At 47.8% G+C, this 17356-nt stretch overlaps 1 protein-coding gene across 3 annotated transcripts in view; it reads left to right on the forward strand.

Annotated features, from left to right (window-relative positions):
• The window catches only part of GRIK4 (glutamate ionotropic receptor kainate type subunit 4), a 433258-nt gene that overhangs the window by 285179 nt on the left and 130723 nt on the right, over positions 1–17356 (forward strand). For all 3 annotated transcript variants that reach the window (XM_058687070.1, XM_058687072.1, XM_058687071.1), the window contains one exon: positions 652–705. In XM_058687070.1, coding sequence (XP_058543053.1) covers positions 652–705 — 54 coding nt within the window. The remainder of the gene's footprint in view (positions 1–651; positions 706–17356) is intronic.

Raw genomic sequence — 17356 nt, forward strand, 5'->3', positions numbered from 1 at the left:
CCTACAACCCACAGACTCTCCCGACTCTGCCTCGGCCCCTGAGAGTTGTCAGTACCTCCATCAATATCACGGTCCTCTGGGGGAGAGTATAGTTTGGTTAAAAGGACTGAAATTAGGCTGCCTGGCTTTAATTTCATCTTTTTCCACTTATGAGATGTATGATCTTGTACCAGTTCCATAGCCCTTTGGTGTTTTGATGTCCCTGGCTGTCAACGTGGGGGGTGGGGGAGGAGTCATAGTGCCTACCTCATCGACTTAACCCAAGCGAAATGCTTTCTAGTGCTTGGCCCATAGTAAGGAGTGGGTACGTATTAGCCATTGTTATTGCTAATAGTTTGGGAGATAATTATTTTAGTCTGTTTTATTATTTGCTTCATTTCCCTTAAAGTCATTTTGGTTTCCATAATATCTGGTTATATCCGTGGGAATGTGTTGTGCATGAGAACATCAGCTGCTGTGAGTGTCACTGCAGGGGTGGAGAGCAGGGTGGCAGGGGAGAGACCCTCCACCAAGTCATCCTCCAAGTCAAGGGCAATGTAAGAACCGAAGGGAAGGGGGTCAGACAAATGGCGGACACTTGGAGCCCTTACTGCTCATTCACTTCTAGTGGGTTTTTGTTTTCTCTCTAATCTCCTTCTCTTCCCTTTGCAGGCAGCTGAACTCGGGATGGTGTCGGCCTATTACACATACATCTTCACTAATCTGGTAAGACATTTTCACAGCTCACCTCCTTGGCACAGAGTATCAATAATTAGAGTCAGCGGGGTGTGACGGAATGAAGCCCAGGAGATGGGGAATGGGGGAAATTAAAGCAGAGGAACAGAAGCCAACCAGAGAGGCAGGGCATTCTAGAAACATGGAAGTCCAGGAGCTACTGGGATTCTCATCTCAACAACTCTTAGCCTTGGGAGGGTGGGAATTGGGGGAGTCTAATGCCTCCATCCAAATGCCACCAGCTACCTAGCATCGAGTCCTCTGGTGGATGTGTCTTCTCTGTAGGTCCAGTTACTGGCCTGCAGTCCAACCATGGATTGTCAGACCCTTAATGCTCAAAGGTAGGACAGCCGGGCCACAAAAGTACACATCGTACGAGGTTAGAACCGGATGCACCTACTGAGGCTGCCTTTGCCGAATCCCCTTATTTTGCAGATGAGAAAAACAGGTCTATAGAAATTTTATTGACTCAGGTTGGAGAACTAGCTTTTGCCACACACTGTGTGCTCTTCAACAAGCATGGAGCCTTGGTTTCCTTATCTGTAAAATGGGGATAAGAACAGATATGTCAGAGTTGCATGATTTAATCTACACGGAGGCATTTTGAAACTGTAAAATACTAAGAAATATGCAAGGTTGTGGTGAAGGATGGACACTCAGTAGAAGGAACCTCAGAGAACTGGTTTTTAAAAAAATGTTATAACTTTACTTTGAAATGATTATAGATTCACAGGAGTTGCAAAGATAGTACAGAGAGGTACTGAGAGGTACCATGTACCTTCAACTGAGTTTCCTCCATTTAGTTACATCTGACATAATTGCGGTATGATTATCAAAACAAGGATATCAAAATATCCAGTCTATCAAACCTGTGTAGATATATGTAAATCCCACTGTAACCAAAACGACCCCATCTCATCACCCAAAGATCTCCCTCATGCCGCCATTTTGTCTCACCCGCCACCCTCCCTCCCACCACCTCTAACCCTTCACAACCCCTAATCTGTTCTCCATTTCTACAGTTTTATAATTTTGAGAGTGTTACATAAATGGAATCATGCAGTGTATGACCTTTTTCACTCAGTGTGATGCCCTTGAGACCATCCAAGTTGCATGAATCAATAGTTCGTTCTTTTTTATTGCTGAATCGTATTTCTCGGTGTCGATGTACCACGGTTTGCTTAACCATCCACCTACTGAGAGACATTTTGGTTGTTTCCACTTTCTGACTGTTACAAACAGAGCTGTCATAAACAATCATTCAGAGAAGAGGTTTATTTTATTTCATAAATGCGTGGATGTCGAGATCACTTAGCTCGGTGGCCCCTTCATGCAGATGTGCTTTTGACCACCTCTTGTGTAACAGGGACCGGGCCAGGCATTAGGGAGGAAAATGAGAATAAGAAACCAAGCCTGCCTTGGGAAAACTCAAAGTACCTACTGCAGTGCAAAGGGGTAACTTCTAGTAGATGTGTAGACAAAGCACTCTAGATCCTGGAACAGGGGCCACTTGCTCAGTGTGGGACAGGCAGGACATGCTTCACCGAAGAAGAGGCCTTTAGGCTATGCCTTAAAGGGGGTTAAGGGTTTTTTCTAGATTAAAAAAGGAAGAGCGTTCTGCCTAAGAAACAGCATATCCACGTCTCTGGAGGTTTGAAAGGACATGGCAAGTCCAGGAAACAGTGAGTCACTTCAGACTTACTGCCTGCTCCAGGATGGGCATGTTAGCTAATTACTGTTCATTTATCTATTTACCTCCATCCTTGAAAGTTACTTATTGAGAGGATTTAAGGCCGATGTCAATGAATTTTAAGATCCCTGCTAGGTTGGGGAGCAGAACACGACATCTACAGGTTTGACTCTTAAATCTTAAAGTGAAAAAGGCTCTGGAGAAGTTACAACCTTCTCAGCCAACATATGTGATGGGCGATCTAGGGGATCATGCAGTGTCCCTCCTGGATTTAGGGACCTGCTTTCCTGAAATGTCCTGCACGGTTGAGGAGATGCCTGCTCACAGAGACAGGCTGGGACTCTGTGATCTGTATTCTTTTCCAGCTGTATGTAGGTTCTTATGAAGAGCCCTTTCTCGGGGCTGCTGTGGAATTGCTATCCCTGAAGCGTGCGGAGGCCTTTGCTCTCAGAGTCGAGACATTTTGGAGGAATCGAGTGTGGCTTCTTTTCTGGTATAGGGACTCCCTCAACACAGGCTTGCCAGAAAGCCATTCAGCGTTTCCCAGTTCACCACCCCCACCCAACTGCCTACTCTGTTGTTGGAATTTTTTTTTTTTCAATGCTTAATTCTTTATTTAAAGAGAGAGCACAGTGGGGGAGGGACAGACAGAGAGACAGAGACTCAGAATCCGAAACAGGCTCCAGGCTCTGAGCTGTCAGCGCAGGGCCTGACGCAGGGCTCGAACTCTCGAACCGCAAGATCTTGACCAAAACCAAAGTTGGACGCTTAACTGACAGAGCCACCCAGGCGCCCCCTGTGGTTGGGATTTTTAATGGAGTCCTAGCATACATATGGAAGACCACACGAATCATAGGTGCACAGATTAGTGAATGTTTTTCAGGTGATTGCACCTGTGTAAGCAGCACCCAGATCCAGCATTAGAACACGGCCAGCACCCCAGTCCCTCTCATGCCCCCTCCCAGTGACTACCGGGCAAAATGTAGAACAGGAAGAATTTCTTTGTTTGCTTATTTATTTTTTTCCTATCCAGCACTGCTGCTGTAAATCATGGCATTAACATGTAAAAAGGGAGAAAAGGATTAGACTATTCCCAGAGCAATGCAGAAGTATTTGCTTAAAGTAAGGAGGCATCTGGGGGAGCCCGGGGAAGTTGGCAGCAGAGTAAAGGGAGATGGAAGTACAGTCGGGTTCCATCTGGGGAGCTGGGAAGTGGAGGGAAGAAGAGGGAAGAGGCAAGCCAGGGGCTGCCTCATGCACCCCCGCCAGGGGTGCCCCCCACATTGGGCAGCCACGTCAGCAAAGGAGGACAAAGTTAAGTAGCAAGTCATAGCTGTGACTTAGCAGATGGAAGGAGGCCAGTCATTTGGAATATGAGTTCCCAGGACAGTCACCAGAACGAGGTGGAGTTGCTTGGCTTGGAGATTTTTAAGAACACATCACCCACGCTATGTACTGCCACTGCTGCTTTTCAGGACTGATAATAATGAGTGTGACGATTTATCTCGTGGAGAAAAAGCACAGGCCTGTGAAGTCAGGAGACCCAGGTCTCTGCCCCACTCTGCTTTATACGCTGTGTGGCGTTGGCGGGGGGAGTCACGCTGACTCTCTGAGCCTGTTTTCTCCTTTGTAAAAAAAAAAAAATGAGGATGATAAAACCTCACAAGTTTGTTGTGAGGATAAGTCAAAACTGCATTGTCAATTGAAAAGTACTGTGTGTTTTTAAGGCATTGTATTTGTTTTATATATAACACTGTGATACTTGCAGCTTTCAAAGAGCTTTCTTTTCTTCGGGGGGCCCGAAACTGAACGTGATGAGCTCTGGGAACATGCCTCAGTCAGAGAGTTCTTTGAACCTGGAATTAACAGGACTCACACAGTTTGTAAGTTTGCAAGGAAAAATTAAAAAAAAAATTATATCTGTATGAGTGATGATGGCTGAATAACATTCAAGAAAATAGGAGCAGAGCCATTGCAAGAATCAGTGGGAGAATATTCTGGAAGCCTCTCGTTAGTGCTTTGGCTTTCTAGAAAGGACAGGCCCCTATCAAGAGTAAAGAAACTATTTGTAAGTCCGTTCTTCCTGCCTGGTTGCAGTTGAAGCCTTGGAACAGAGAGGGAGGGGCTTCGTACAGAGGGAATGAGTTCCCTCCATGTTTCTCACATCCCTTTCCCCCACATACACATGCCGCCTGGACTTTAATAGTTATATATTCCTTCTCTGAATTCCTCGGGGGTAACCATCATGGCCCAGCTCTCTGAATTCTGCCACAGTGATGCAGCGGGTGCTCAGATTAGCTTTTTGAAAGCTACCACCGTGAGCTGGAAAAGCACGGGCCTTGACATTAGGCAGATGTGATTTAGCACTCTAGCTTGACCAGCTACCGGCTGTGTGATCCTGTGCAGGTAACTTAACCTCTCTGAGCCTCAGACACCTCATCTGGAAGTGGACGCTCCTAATACCTGCCTCTGGAGACGATAACCACATAGCAACCGCCTCACCATACGAGTTTCGTAAAGAGAAGGTATTATTTTTAGAAGTCCTATTTATGCTTCCCATGTGTTAAAAAGAACAGGCGATACTTATCTGCTACCCAGCCTCTAATGGCCTGTAATAGTGACTCCTGTAATGCCATCTTATTTATTTCCAAGGGATGAATAGAACTCGGTTAGTTACTATACATGGCTGAACTGACCAGAGTAGGGTTTGTTTGTGTTGGTAATTACTGAGTAATTGATCAGGTTCTCATACTTCATTCCCTTCCAGGCATTAAGAAGGCTGATGGATACTTCCATTTTTAGTTTTTTGAGGAACTGCCATACTGTTTTCCAGATGGCTACACCAGTTACGTTCCCGCCAACAGTGCGTGAGGGTTCCAATTTCTCCATATCCTCACCACCACTTATTCTTACCTTTTTTTGTTTCTAGCCATTCTGACAGGTGTGAGTTGGTACCTCACTGTGGTTCTGCTTTCGCATTTCCCTGGTGATCAGTGATGATTGAGCATCTTTTCATGTGTCTGTTGCCTATCTAAATACCGTATGGTGCAATAATTCCACTTCTGTCCATATTTACCCAACAAAAGTGAAAACTCCAGTTCAAAAAGATATACACACCCTCTATGTTTATTGCAGCATTATTCCCAACAGCTAAGATATGGAAGTAACCCAGTGTCCATCGATGGATAAATAGATAAAGAAGATTGTGTGTGTGTGTGTGTGTGTGTGTGTGTGTGTGTGTGTGTGTGTGTGATGGAATATTACTCAGCCATAAAAATGATGAGGTCTTGCCATTTGTGAGAGCACAGATAGGCCTAGAGGCTATGATGCTAAATGAAATAAGTCAGACAGAAACAAATACTACGCGATTTTATTCATATGTGGAATCTAAAAAACAAATCAACAACAAAAACAGAGACTCACATAGAGCAGAAACTCATGGTTGCCAGAGGAGACGAGGGTGGGGGGATGGGTGAAATGTGTGAAGGGGATTAAGAGGTACAAACTTCCAGTTACAAAAAAAATTTACATCATAGGGATGAAAAGTACAGCATGGGGAATATAGTCAATAATATTATAATAACTTTTTATGGTGACAGATGGTGACTACCCTTCTCGTGGTGAGCATTTCATAAAATATATTATTGTCAAATCACTGTGCTATACACTTGAAACTAATGTAATATTATATGTCAACTACATTTCCATGAAAAAATCAATGGAAATTAAAATTTTTTTTAATTTAAAAAAAGAAGGCTGGTTGATTTAGGGCTTCTGTAATAAATGAATTCGATTGACTGCTCTAGATTTGATCAGTTGATTGCCCATCATAAGAGCTGGGAGAAAAATATCCATCATGAATCAAACTTCTAACCCATCAATTTAGTTGACCCTATAGAAAGCCGTTTTTTCCCTCTGTCGGGGTCTGGGCAGCAGGAGACTGAGTGTGCCAGTCCCGAGCTTTGGGGGCCAGGGGTGACTGACACAGGGAAGGAAGTGAGCCAGAGCTCGCTGGCCAGGAGGACCATGCAGCTACCATAGACAGAGCCAGGGAGGCCTGGACAGGTCCAGGGAAGAGCCAGGTCTGGTGGTACAGCAGAGGCCGAGGCTCAGTGAAGGAGTGACAGTGAGATGTCAGGCAATGAGAGAGACACTTCAGCGAGATGGGAGAGACCAGGGTATAGGGACAGACCCTCTCCTGACCAGAGGAGGGTGTCATTGGTGGGAAATTTATAGATGTTGGAGGCACACAGTTGTAGCAAACAGCAAAACAGATGTCCAGGGCTTTTATTTACACATCTATTTCAGAATGAGATTTGGGATAGTTTGTACTGGGGTCAGAGGTTTGGTGAAACAGCTTCTTGCCCTGGTTCTGGTTCTGATGGGTCGCGATTTAGTCCCAACAAAGCAAATCTCTAATGAACAGGTGGGAACAGGCCTCTGCAGGTACCTGGCTAACGTGGGAGCCCAGGGCAGAGGAGTGGTAACTTCATAACTTTTAAAACTTTAATGGAAAACTACGAGCCAGGATGTTCATTTGGCCAGAGATCAGGACAGGAACCAGAAGGAAGCAAGTCCTGGCAGGTAGACCAGAGGGAGGGTGAGAGTCCAGACCCAAACAGGGAGCAGAGCAGGGCAAACAAGAAAATTACTTGGCATTAATTACATTCATAATGTCATACAACCATCATCACTGTTTCTAAAACTTTTTTTTTTTATCACCCCAGACAGGAACTCTGTACCCATTATGTAGTAACTTTGTCTCTGTGCCTTAGCCTTTCCTCGATATTTCATACAAGTGGAATCATACAATATTTGTCCTTTTGTGTCTGGCTCATTTCACCAGCACACTGTTTTCTAGGTTCATCCATGTTATGGCAGGCATCACAGCTTTATTTTTTTTTTTACTTTTTTTATCTGGGAAAATACACAAAACATAAAATTTACCATTTTAGCCCCTTTTAAGTATACCACTTAGTAGAAATAAGTACACTCACATTGACGTCGTCACTATCTGTCTCCAGAACTGTTTTCAGCTTCCTGAACTGAAAGTTCACACACCTACTGCACAATAACTCCCCGTCCTTTCTTCCCCCCACCACCCTGCCCTGACCGCTGGCAACCATTGTTCTTTCTGTTGCTATGAATGTGCCTGTTCTAAGTACCTCTCCAAGTGGAATTATACAATATTTGTCCTTTTGTGTATGACTTACTTCACTTGGTGTAACGTCTTCAAGGTTCATTCATGTGTCAGAATTTCCTTCCTTTTTAAGACTGAATAACGTTCCATTGTATGTGTAGACCATTCTGTTTATCCATTCATCCATCAGCCGATACTAGGGTTCCTCAATTTTCTGGCTATTGGAGATAATACTGCTATGAACGTGAGTATATAAATATCTGTTTGAGTCCCTGCATTCAGTCGTGTTGGGTATAAGCCGAGGAATGGAATTGCCGGATCAAATGGAAATTCTATGCTTCATTTTTGAGGAGCCCCCCAAATATTTTCCAGAGTGGCTGCACCATTTTTCATCCGTACCAGCAATGTGTGAGAGTTCCAGTTCCTCCACATCCTTACCAACACTTGTTATTTATTCATTCATTCATTTATTTATTTATTTATTTATTTATTTACTTACTTACTTACTTTTTAATAATCACCATCCTCATGGGTGTGAAGTGGTCAGATGTGTTTCTTATTTGTCTCTGGAGTTTGCAAATCAAAAGAAGCAAGGCTTCTTTGTTGAAGAATGGCTGAAGTTGAGAGTCCTACTGATTAAGAAGCTTTGTGAGGAGAGAAAGTAGCCAGTGTGTTAAAAACCCAGTCAGAACTGGTGAAAACCCCCAGGTCAGGAGCTTCCTGGCTGTGTGCCCCTTGAAGCTCTTGGGGACCTCAGTTTCTTCATGTGTAAAGCGGGAATAATAATATCCATCTCAAAAATTTCGGGTGAGATTAAAAATCAGCTATTGATAACACTTTGCATCTGGTAGGTCATACCAACTGCCATAACAGATAAACCCTTAAATCTCCTGGCTTTACACAACCGAACTATATTTCTCATTCAACTCAAGCCCCCAGAGGGTGTTCCTGATAAGTGGGCAGCCTTCCATAATGTTGTTTGAGGGCCTAGGCTTCTTCCGGCTCTTAAAAATGTCCTCCTAGTGGCCCGGAATGGGAGAAAAACATGGCGGATCAGACACAGGAGGCTGTGAGAGCGACACACAGTATTTCTCCTCATGATTCCATTGGCTAGCACCCAGTCACATGCCTGCACCTACCTGCCTACCTGCCAGCAGGGTACTGTGCACCCAAGCAGATGAGGAAACGGGTTTGGTGATCCGTTAGCCACACCGCCACATTATTAAATTATTAATCATTGTCACACATATCTTTCACGTGTGCTGGAAAAACGATTAGCGTGCGAAGCCCTGGCAAGTCTGTTTACGGGACAACTGATCGTGCACGTGGAAGTCTGACTAGCACCTAGTCATAAGGGTGTCCGCTCCCTTAGAACTAAAAGGGTCGGCCCCTGGAGTGCGTGTCCAGGATGGCGGTCCCGTCTGGCACCTCCAGGTGGGGGCACACTCAGGACTGTTATGGATTCGCCGAGCTCGTTCCCCTCTGGAGTCTGGAAGGAGTCTCTGTCCTCCACTCGGCCTCGGGCTTTGGCAGAGGAACCACTGTTCGGCAAGACTGATGGAAATTCGGACAGAGGACGCGAGGAATTAAGGGCCTTTGGGCAAAGCCCAGCTGGCCGCTGAGACAGCAGAGATGTCGTCTGAAGAGAGAAGGTGAAGGAGGAGGCACAGTTTGAGCTAATAAATCTGGAGGGATTACCAGCTACTAATGAACCCAGGGAGATTTGCAATCACCGCCTAATAGAAAAGATAAAATCACCCTAATCTGTTGCCAGAGACTACAGATGGGCCCGGTGCCAAAGGAAGGAGCTGCAGCCTCTGGGGAGAAGCGTAGAGAGTTAAGGTTAAGGGTCACGAGTGGTGAAATGTCAGCGAAAGGCAGGAAATAGTTGGGCCCTGGGCTGGCAGGTGTCGGTGGCATGGCTAGCTGGGTGCCGTGATCACCGATGCACTGTGGTGCCCCAGGCCGGGCCTACACCTTGGTGCTCCTGGTCCCACCATTGTGCCGGAGGGCAGACTGCCATTTGTGGGGTGTAGAGAGAGGCCACGGCCACCGCAGAGTTCTTCCCTTGGGGAATCTAGAGAGAAGGGGCTGGGTGCTGGCCGTGCCATGTTGGGAGACATGGGGAGGGTTTGCAGCGGCAGGAGCCCTCGTCAGATAGAGGACAGGCCAGAGAAGCAGCTATGACTTCTAGTTATAGCCCTGCTGTGAACTAGCTGAGTGACACAGCAGTAATGATGGTTGACTTAGTGAATACCTTCCACACTCAAGGCTCTGTCGTTAGTGCTTCTCGGTTATTCTCTCACATGAACCTCAAGACCATCCAAGCGGAAGGCACTGCTTTATTCCCATTTTAGGGATGAGCTAGTGGAGGCTCCTAAAACTCAAGGTAGTAGAGCCAGGTCATGATCCCAGGTGGTTCTAGCTCTTAACCACTTCATTCTATCACATTTGTGCCCCCCGTCGGGCTTCACTTCCTCATCTATAAAATGATGAGGTTGTGGGCACCTGGGTGGCTCCGTGCTTGAGCGGCCGACTTCGGCTCAGGTCATGACCTCACAGTTGGTGGGTTCGAGCCCCGCGTCGGGCTCTGTGCTGACAGCTGGGAGCCTGGAGCCTGCTTTGGATTCTGTGTCTCCCTCTCTCTCTGCCCCTTCCCCACTCACGCTCTGTCTGTCTGTCTCTCAACATAAATAAATAAGTAAACATTAAAAAACATTTTTTTTTAAATGATGAAGTTGTATTAGGTGATCTCTCGGGGTCTTTCCAGCTCTGAACTTGTTTTATCCTACACCCTGCCAGGGGCATTCCACATCACAGCACCCTCAGACTGAGAATGTTTCCTGGAGGTGAGGGAGAATGACCATGAACTTGGAGGGCCTGCATGGCCCACGAGAGCAGTTTCTGTTCAGCCAACAGCTCCTCGGCTTCCCAAAGAGTAGCCAGGTCCCAGTGAGTCCTTGCAAGGAATAACCCTTCTAAGCCCCTGTCTCTGTCTTGTTTGGGCAGAATGAATATATGCAGCCAGTTTTTCTCCTCCGAGTTCATTTTTACTGTCAAGCAGACCAAGCCTATGTTTATTCTTCTAAAGGTCTATCAGAGAGATTAAGGAACTGGAATTGCTGAAATGATTACAGAAAGGGGAGCCAGGGCAGACAGGGAGGAAGAAAACCATTGATTCCAGAGGAAGTGCTCACCGTCCGTCCCTTCCGATCCTTGCTTTGGTGAGCCAACCTTCCCTGTCTTTTTTCAGATCTTACTTAAATGTCACTTCCTCAGGGGGGTCTCCCCTGATACCTTCCCAGCACCCTGTGTTCCGTTCACAGAACATATTTGTGAAGGACGTGGAACTCCTCAGTGGGCTGCCAGTAAACATTATTCCCTTCCCTTCCTTCTTTTCCGCTTCTCTGTTGGGTATGTCCATCCTTAAACCTGTTTCCCAATTTATTGCCTTTAGTTTTATCAGAGCTAATATCAGAAACATTTCACAATTGGCTTCTCACCTAGTTAGAATGACAGTTCCCACGGTGCTCAAACGTCTTCTGTATCTTAGTCTTTTACCAAAAGCACACACCATACAGGTACACACTCCTGCACACACACACATGCACACACAGAGCTAGCCAGCAGCTAACAATCCATCAGTCAGACAACTTTCTAGTGCCAGAGCAATTGATTCTAAAGTGTAGTTCATTGCAAAATTATTAAGTCAATCTACATACTTCACCTTTATTGAGCCTTCTAGAAGAACTACCCTGCATAATACAGTACACTTTGGTGGATAAATATGTTTTTAGTGTAACTAGGAAAGGAGTAATGGAGTGGAAGCTCCCCATGTGTCTGTCTGAACCTCCATGGTACCACCCCCCTCCAAGGCCAACCCTATGACGTAGCGGGTCCGGCAGTATCGAATGTCTCCTGGGCACACACGTGGGTATGCCAGCATCTTAAGGAGAAGCTCTTAACTCCAAAATTGTGCTCTCTGGCTGCTGACCCCCCTGTGCCTGCGCTCTGAGCTAGGTCGCTGGTACGGAGGGGGTGTATTCAGAAAGAGGAATGGCAGGGAGAATTGGAAGGAGATTTAGGAGGTATTGACTGAAGAATTATTCGTTGCAATTGCACTTGGGGAGACTGTGGCTGACTGCTGGAAGCCCCTTGGCCCGAGTTATAGGATTATAAAGTGGTTAGTCAGCCGTGATTTAGCGACTTACCTTTGGAAAATGCTAAAATCGACTATACTTATTCAGCAGAGATTTATTAAGTGCCTACTGTATGCTGGGGAATCCAAGCAGCCGCGTGGTGGGGCTTGAAGAGCTCTGTTTGTAATTGTGAGGTATGGAAGGCCAGAGGAGGGGAGCATTTGGTGCTTCTTCGGGAGCGTGAAGAAAGGTTTACAGATATGGCTTCCTTTCATCGTGTTTTAAAGGATGGTGAGAAATGAGAGTGGCTGAGGGATACGTAGGCAGAGGTAAGGCATGAGTCTGAGCAAGGGTGTGGTGGCAGTAATGCGGCCGGAGCGAGGGAGTGGGGTGGAGACAGATGGAACCAGAGCCGGCAAAGCCAGGTTTGGGTCAGATGACGTCCCATCTGCCCCGCAGAGTTGATGGACTTTTTAGCATTGGCGTTGGCATTGGCAGGCCCAGGATCTTGTCTTGGCTGTCCCACCAACTGACCATGCGTGTACCCTTGAACAAGTCCTTCCTCCCCTGGCAATAAACTAGAGGGTCTTCAGAGATCTCTCGACTCTGAAATGCTGTTGACTTCATGAATTGGACTCCATTTATATGATAATGGCTGAGTGACTTCTCCTGGGCAGCATGTTTACCACGTGAAGTAGGTGATTTTCCTCCACACGGCTTTTCAGTGTCTCTGTCCACCTTGCATATCTCTCCTGTGGCCCCCACAGGCCAGGTCCCCACAGTGGGACCGAGCACCCCTGACTCTTGAGCTGTGTGGCTCTCTTACTTTCCCTTGCCCGGAAGTAGCCATCCTGTCCCCTGTGCCCAGCCTGCTTCCCCAATGGATGACGGGCCTCCCCGGTCTCAAAACTCAGTTTGTGCCAATATGGTAATGGATGAGGATAGCATCGAATTTGGGGACCTTTGAGAGCATCTAGCTAAATCTTGTCATTTCACAGTTGTGGACATAACTGAGGAGGGAGTTACGACTCACCTGAGCTCTCCTAGTGAGAGCCAGGAGTGGGGACCGGAGGTCCCCCAGCCCGCAGGCCCACACGTTCACTGGATCAGCACTGACGGAGGACTCACTGTGTCAGGGATGCAACAATGAATAAAGTTCTGTCGTCGAGGAGGTCACACTAGATGGGGAGATAAACCCAAGTAAATTATTGTAAGTTAACAGGTTAAATAAAGTGAGGAAGATATTCCCAGGGCGTTATGGGACCATCAAACAAGGCGCCCTTGGCCTAGCCCGACAGGTTCAGGGAAAGCTTCCTGGAGGAGGCTGCACCCCAGGGGCCTTTAAAGAATCTCTGGGGATTAGCCAGGTGGAGAAGGGGGATGGGCAGGACGTTCTATCTAAATGAAGGATACACACAGTTTAATGCCTTAGACAACATTTGCTTTTTAACCAAGGCCTTAACCAAGGAAGCAGATAATGTGGAAAATTGTGAAGTTGGTGAGGAAGGTATTTTGGGGTGGGGAGAACCTTTCAGAGCCTTCATTCCTCACACAGGCAGCCAGCTTTGCTGTCCTGTGTAAGGCGGGCGGAGAGGGGAGGTTGAGTCCCAAGTGGACCCGAGTTAACACCTCGAGTGTGGACGTAGCTTGTCACAAATGCCTGAGACACTTGAGGCTCACGTGGATAGCTGTCAACAGTTGTCCCCCTGCAAGGTGATGGGCACTGCTGACCTAAGGAGAGAAGTGAAGCCAGGGCTGCCTGGGGAAAAGTAGGGAGATTGGGCCGGTCCTATAGTGGGGTGGCCCTGATGTGCTCATGAAGCCAGCTACTAGGAAGTATCTGACGGACGAACGATTCTGCCCCGTTCCTTGTCGTGAAGCAGGCTCAGCCTGGACTGGCAGAGTGGCCCGTCCTCTGCTCTTCTTTATTGGCAGGACCTTCAAAGCCCGAGCCCTGGGGAAGGAAAGCCGCAGGCGGCTGTGGTGGCCGTCAAGGGGGCAGATGACAGAAGGCACGGGTCCAGACCCGACTCAAGGTACCAGGTGGTGTAGATTAACTTCAGCTGGAGCTCCAGCAGCCCTGGGGCGGCAGGACTCGTGTCTAATAGTCAGTCCTCCTGTGTTACTGCTGCTCTTCAGATGGCCACCCCTGCCTCGGAGCTTCTGAAACTTCCTCTCTCCTCACTCTTGACCATACCCGGTAGGGGGCTACGGACCAGGAGGCGTTTGAATCGAGCCACGGCCTGCCTGGGCTGGCAGATGTGTGGCTATGTTCACCAAGTCACGTTGGGCGAGGACCTTCCCCTTGGCCAGCCCGGGTGACCGAGAGAGTCATCCCGAGCTGCCTAGGAGGCTTCTCCAAAAACTACCATATTTGAGATATGCCGCTCGTGTTTCTTCATCTGCTGTCTACCCAAAGCAAGAGTTGGTCTCAGCCGGGGCTGATTAATCAGTATATCTGAGGGGGCGGTGGGGGAATGAGGCACTGTGGTCAATTATCCTGGAAGAACCAGGCACCGGTAGCAGGGATGCGGGATCATTGAAACTGGAAATGACCCAGTTAGGCCTTTATCCCAGAGCTTGGGTTGGGGGAGGAGCCCGGCATCTGGGCTTCGCGCTGGGGTCTGGTTTTTAAAGCTGAGTCAGGAGCTTCCAGATGCACTTGAATCCTTACCACGTGGGGCAGGGGATGCAAGAGTGGAATGAATATTGCCAGGAAAATCGATGGAAACCGGAGAAGCATTCGATAGGGGGTTTTGAGACCCTAGCGGAGGCGGAAAAAACTGCTTCACATCGGAGGAGCCAATTATCAGACAACCCCTTTGCTGATGTTTGACAAACAGCATGACAGTGAACGTGGGTCCCGCGGGGCTCCCAGAACTAAGGTTGAGATATTTGTGTATCATCCGTTTAATAGTAATTGAAAGTTGTTCCCTCTGTCTGCTCCAACACGCGTACCCACACACGCGCACACGCTCATCTACGCCTGTGTGTGTCGCCGACCGGGTGCACCAGACTGTGCATATGAAATCAATCAAATTGAAATAAGAAGTAGACCCTGGGGACTCCTCTGGTTTAGAATCTCTGGAAACGTAATGGAAATGGACCCCTGTGACTGCCCAGGCCTTCTGTGCAATAGAGCTTTGGGAGAAAGGAAGACTTGCCTTGCCCTCTGTCACAAATTTGTTAACGATTCAGAAGTGCCATTAATTCAGTGAGAGAGGAATCGGTCTCCCCTTCTGTCCGGTGACCCAGTAGTCCCCGGTCATGTCCAATCACGGGTCTGATCGTAAAAATCTACCCATTTACAGGGCAGCCTGGGTGGCTCAGTCGGTTAAGCATCCAACTGTTGATATTGGCTCAGGTCATGATGTCACATGGTTGTGACATGGAACCCTGAGTCGATCTGTGCACTGACAGCGGGGAGCCTTCTTGGGATTCTCTCTTTGCCTCTTTCCCCCCCCCCCCGCCCCCCCCCCCCACGCGCAGGCACTTTCTCTCTCTCTCTCTCTCTCTCAAAATAAGTAAATATTTAAAAAAGAATCTACCCACTTCCATAGCTGGCAATGGAATAGTGATCGCTTCCTGATTCTGAGTACCACCCATGTGCAGACACCGTCCTAAGCATTACGTCCAGGATCTTGAGTCCTCAGAATATCACCACCAGATAGGTGTTCCAGTTCTACGAAGCAGGAAAGTGAGAACCAGAGAAGTTTGAGAGCCCGGTCTGGGGTCCTTCAGTCAACATGTGCTGAGCTTGTGGAGCTGAGAATTTGCCCGTGACCTCCCAGCCCACACCTTGTCCTTATCACACTGATCTTTATTGCTTTTTCCGTGCTGTGTTAATTTTCTGTTGCTGTGCAACAAATAACTCCAAAGCAGCTTAAAATAACCCCGGTTATTAGCTCACAGTTCTGTAGGTCACATGTCCAGCATGGCGTGGCTGGGCTCTCTGCTCGGGCTGAAATCGAGATGGTGGCTGGCCGTTTTCTCATCCGCAGTTCGGGGGCCTCTTCCAGGCTCATTTCTGTTGTCAGGATTCATGTCCTTGTGGTTACAGGACTGAAATCTCTGTTTTCTTCCCAGCTCTTGGCTGGGGATTGCTCTCAGCATTCAGAGGCCACTCTCTGGTCCTCTGTGACATCCCGATCTCATCTCACTAACAGAACCTCCTTCTATGTCAGCCTTTCTCACACTTGGAATCTCTGTGACTTCCTCGTCTGTAACCAGCCAGAGAAAACTGTTTTGTTTTTTTTTTTTAATTTTTTTTTTAACGTTTTATTTATTTTTGAGACAGAGAGACAGAGCATGAACGGGGGAGGGGCAGAGAGAGAGGGAGACACAGAATCGGAAGCAGGCTCCAGGCTCCGAGCCATCAGCCCAGAGCCCGACGCGGGGCTCGAACTCACGGACCGCGAGATCGTGACCTGGCTGAAGTCGGATGCTTAACCGACTGCGCCACCCAGGCGCCCCAAGAGAAAACTGTTTTTAAAGCGCTCAAGTGCTTAGGTCAGAACCACCTGGATAATCTGTGCCTTATAACATAACATAATCTTGGAAGTAGAACCCATCATAGCCCCAGTCCTGACGAGAGAGAGAGTGAGTTGTGGGATGGGGGGGACTCTTGGGGGGCCACCTTCCAATCCTCCCTACCACGCTGCCAACCTTGTATGTTGGTTTATTTCTTTTGCCATCTGTCCCCGCCATTACCTGCTGAAAGGATAGACGAGATACAGCCGTGGAACCAGGAAGAAGGGACTGGAGAGTCTTGGGACAGGAAATGACATATCTCCTGAGATGTGATACAGCCAGGTTCTCCTTGCTGGCCCGCTGCAGGGCTCTGGGCAGGGAGCACCCCAGTTCCTGCTGGTGGTCCGTAAACCAGCCCCAGAGAGAAGATTGAGAGCCGGAGAGGGAAACTGAGGCCACTTGGCACTGCATTCGCACCACAGAAGCTCCTGGTCCTGAGGAATTTGGGCCCTGCTGAGAAGAATGTTTGGGGTTTACTGAATGTTTGGAAAGCATAGGGAGTCTGAGAATAAAAGATGTTATGGCAAATCGTATTATTATTATTATTATTATTACATTATAAGTGCTATTGTATTACAAGCACCATTAGGAGTATCAAGTAATGTTATTATTAAGCAATCCAGCTTCTCTGTCACCAGCATCAGGCTCCACTCAGTGTCAGAGGCATCAGCAGCTCAATTAATCACCATCCGAGGCTCCCCCCAGCCCCGTCTTTGCGGTTCTGACACCTCACGTTCCCAGCCCAGCAGTGAACGTGACATCTGCCCAACCGGGTGAAGCCTCCGGCAATAACCCCCATGGATTTCAAAACTGGATTTATCTTGCCCAGGAGTTAAGATCTTCTGGAAACCATTCCAGATGCTCTCTCTTGCTTGCAATCCTTCAGTAGCTCCCCATTACCCTCAGGATAAAGTCCAAAGCAGCCTCTTACGAACCTCCCTCTCTGGGCTTTACCCTGCCCTGTTCCCCACCACCCATAGCCCGCCCCAGCCAGACTGAGAGACGTACAGTTCCCTGAATTTATCACACACCCTCGCTCCTGGGGCTCCGGGCTCCTCCTCCCACCTCTCCATCCGGGTGGCTCCTGCTCTTCTGTCAGGCCTTGTCTTGCAACCAGCCCTCAGCTTAGGAAAATCCACAGAA

This window comes from Neofelis nebulosa, chromosome 10 (assembly GCF_028018385.1).
Source record: "Neofelis nebulosa isolate mNeoNeb1 chromosome 10, mNeoNeb1.pri, whole genome shotgun sequence".
NCBI classification, from domain to species: Eukaryota; Metazoa; Chordata; class Mammalia; order Carnivora; family Felidae; genus Neofelis; species Neofelis nebulosa.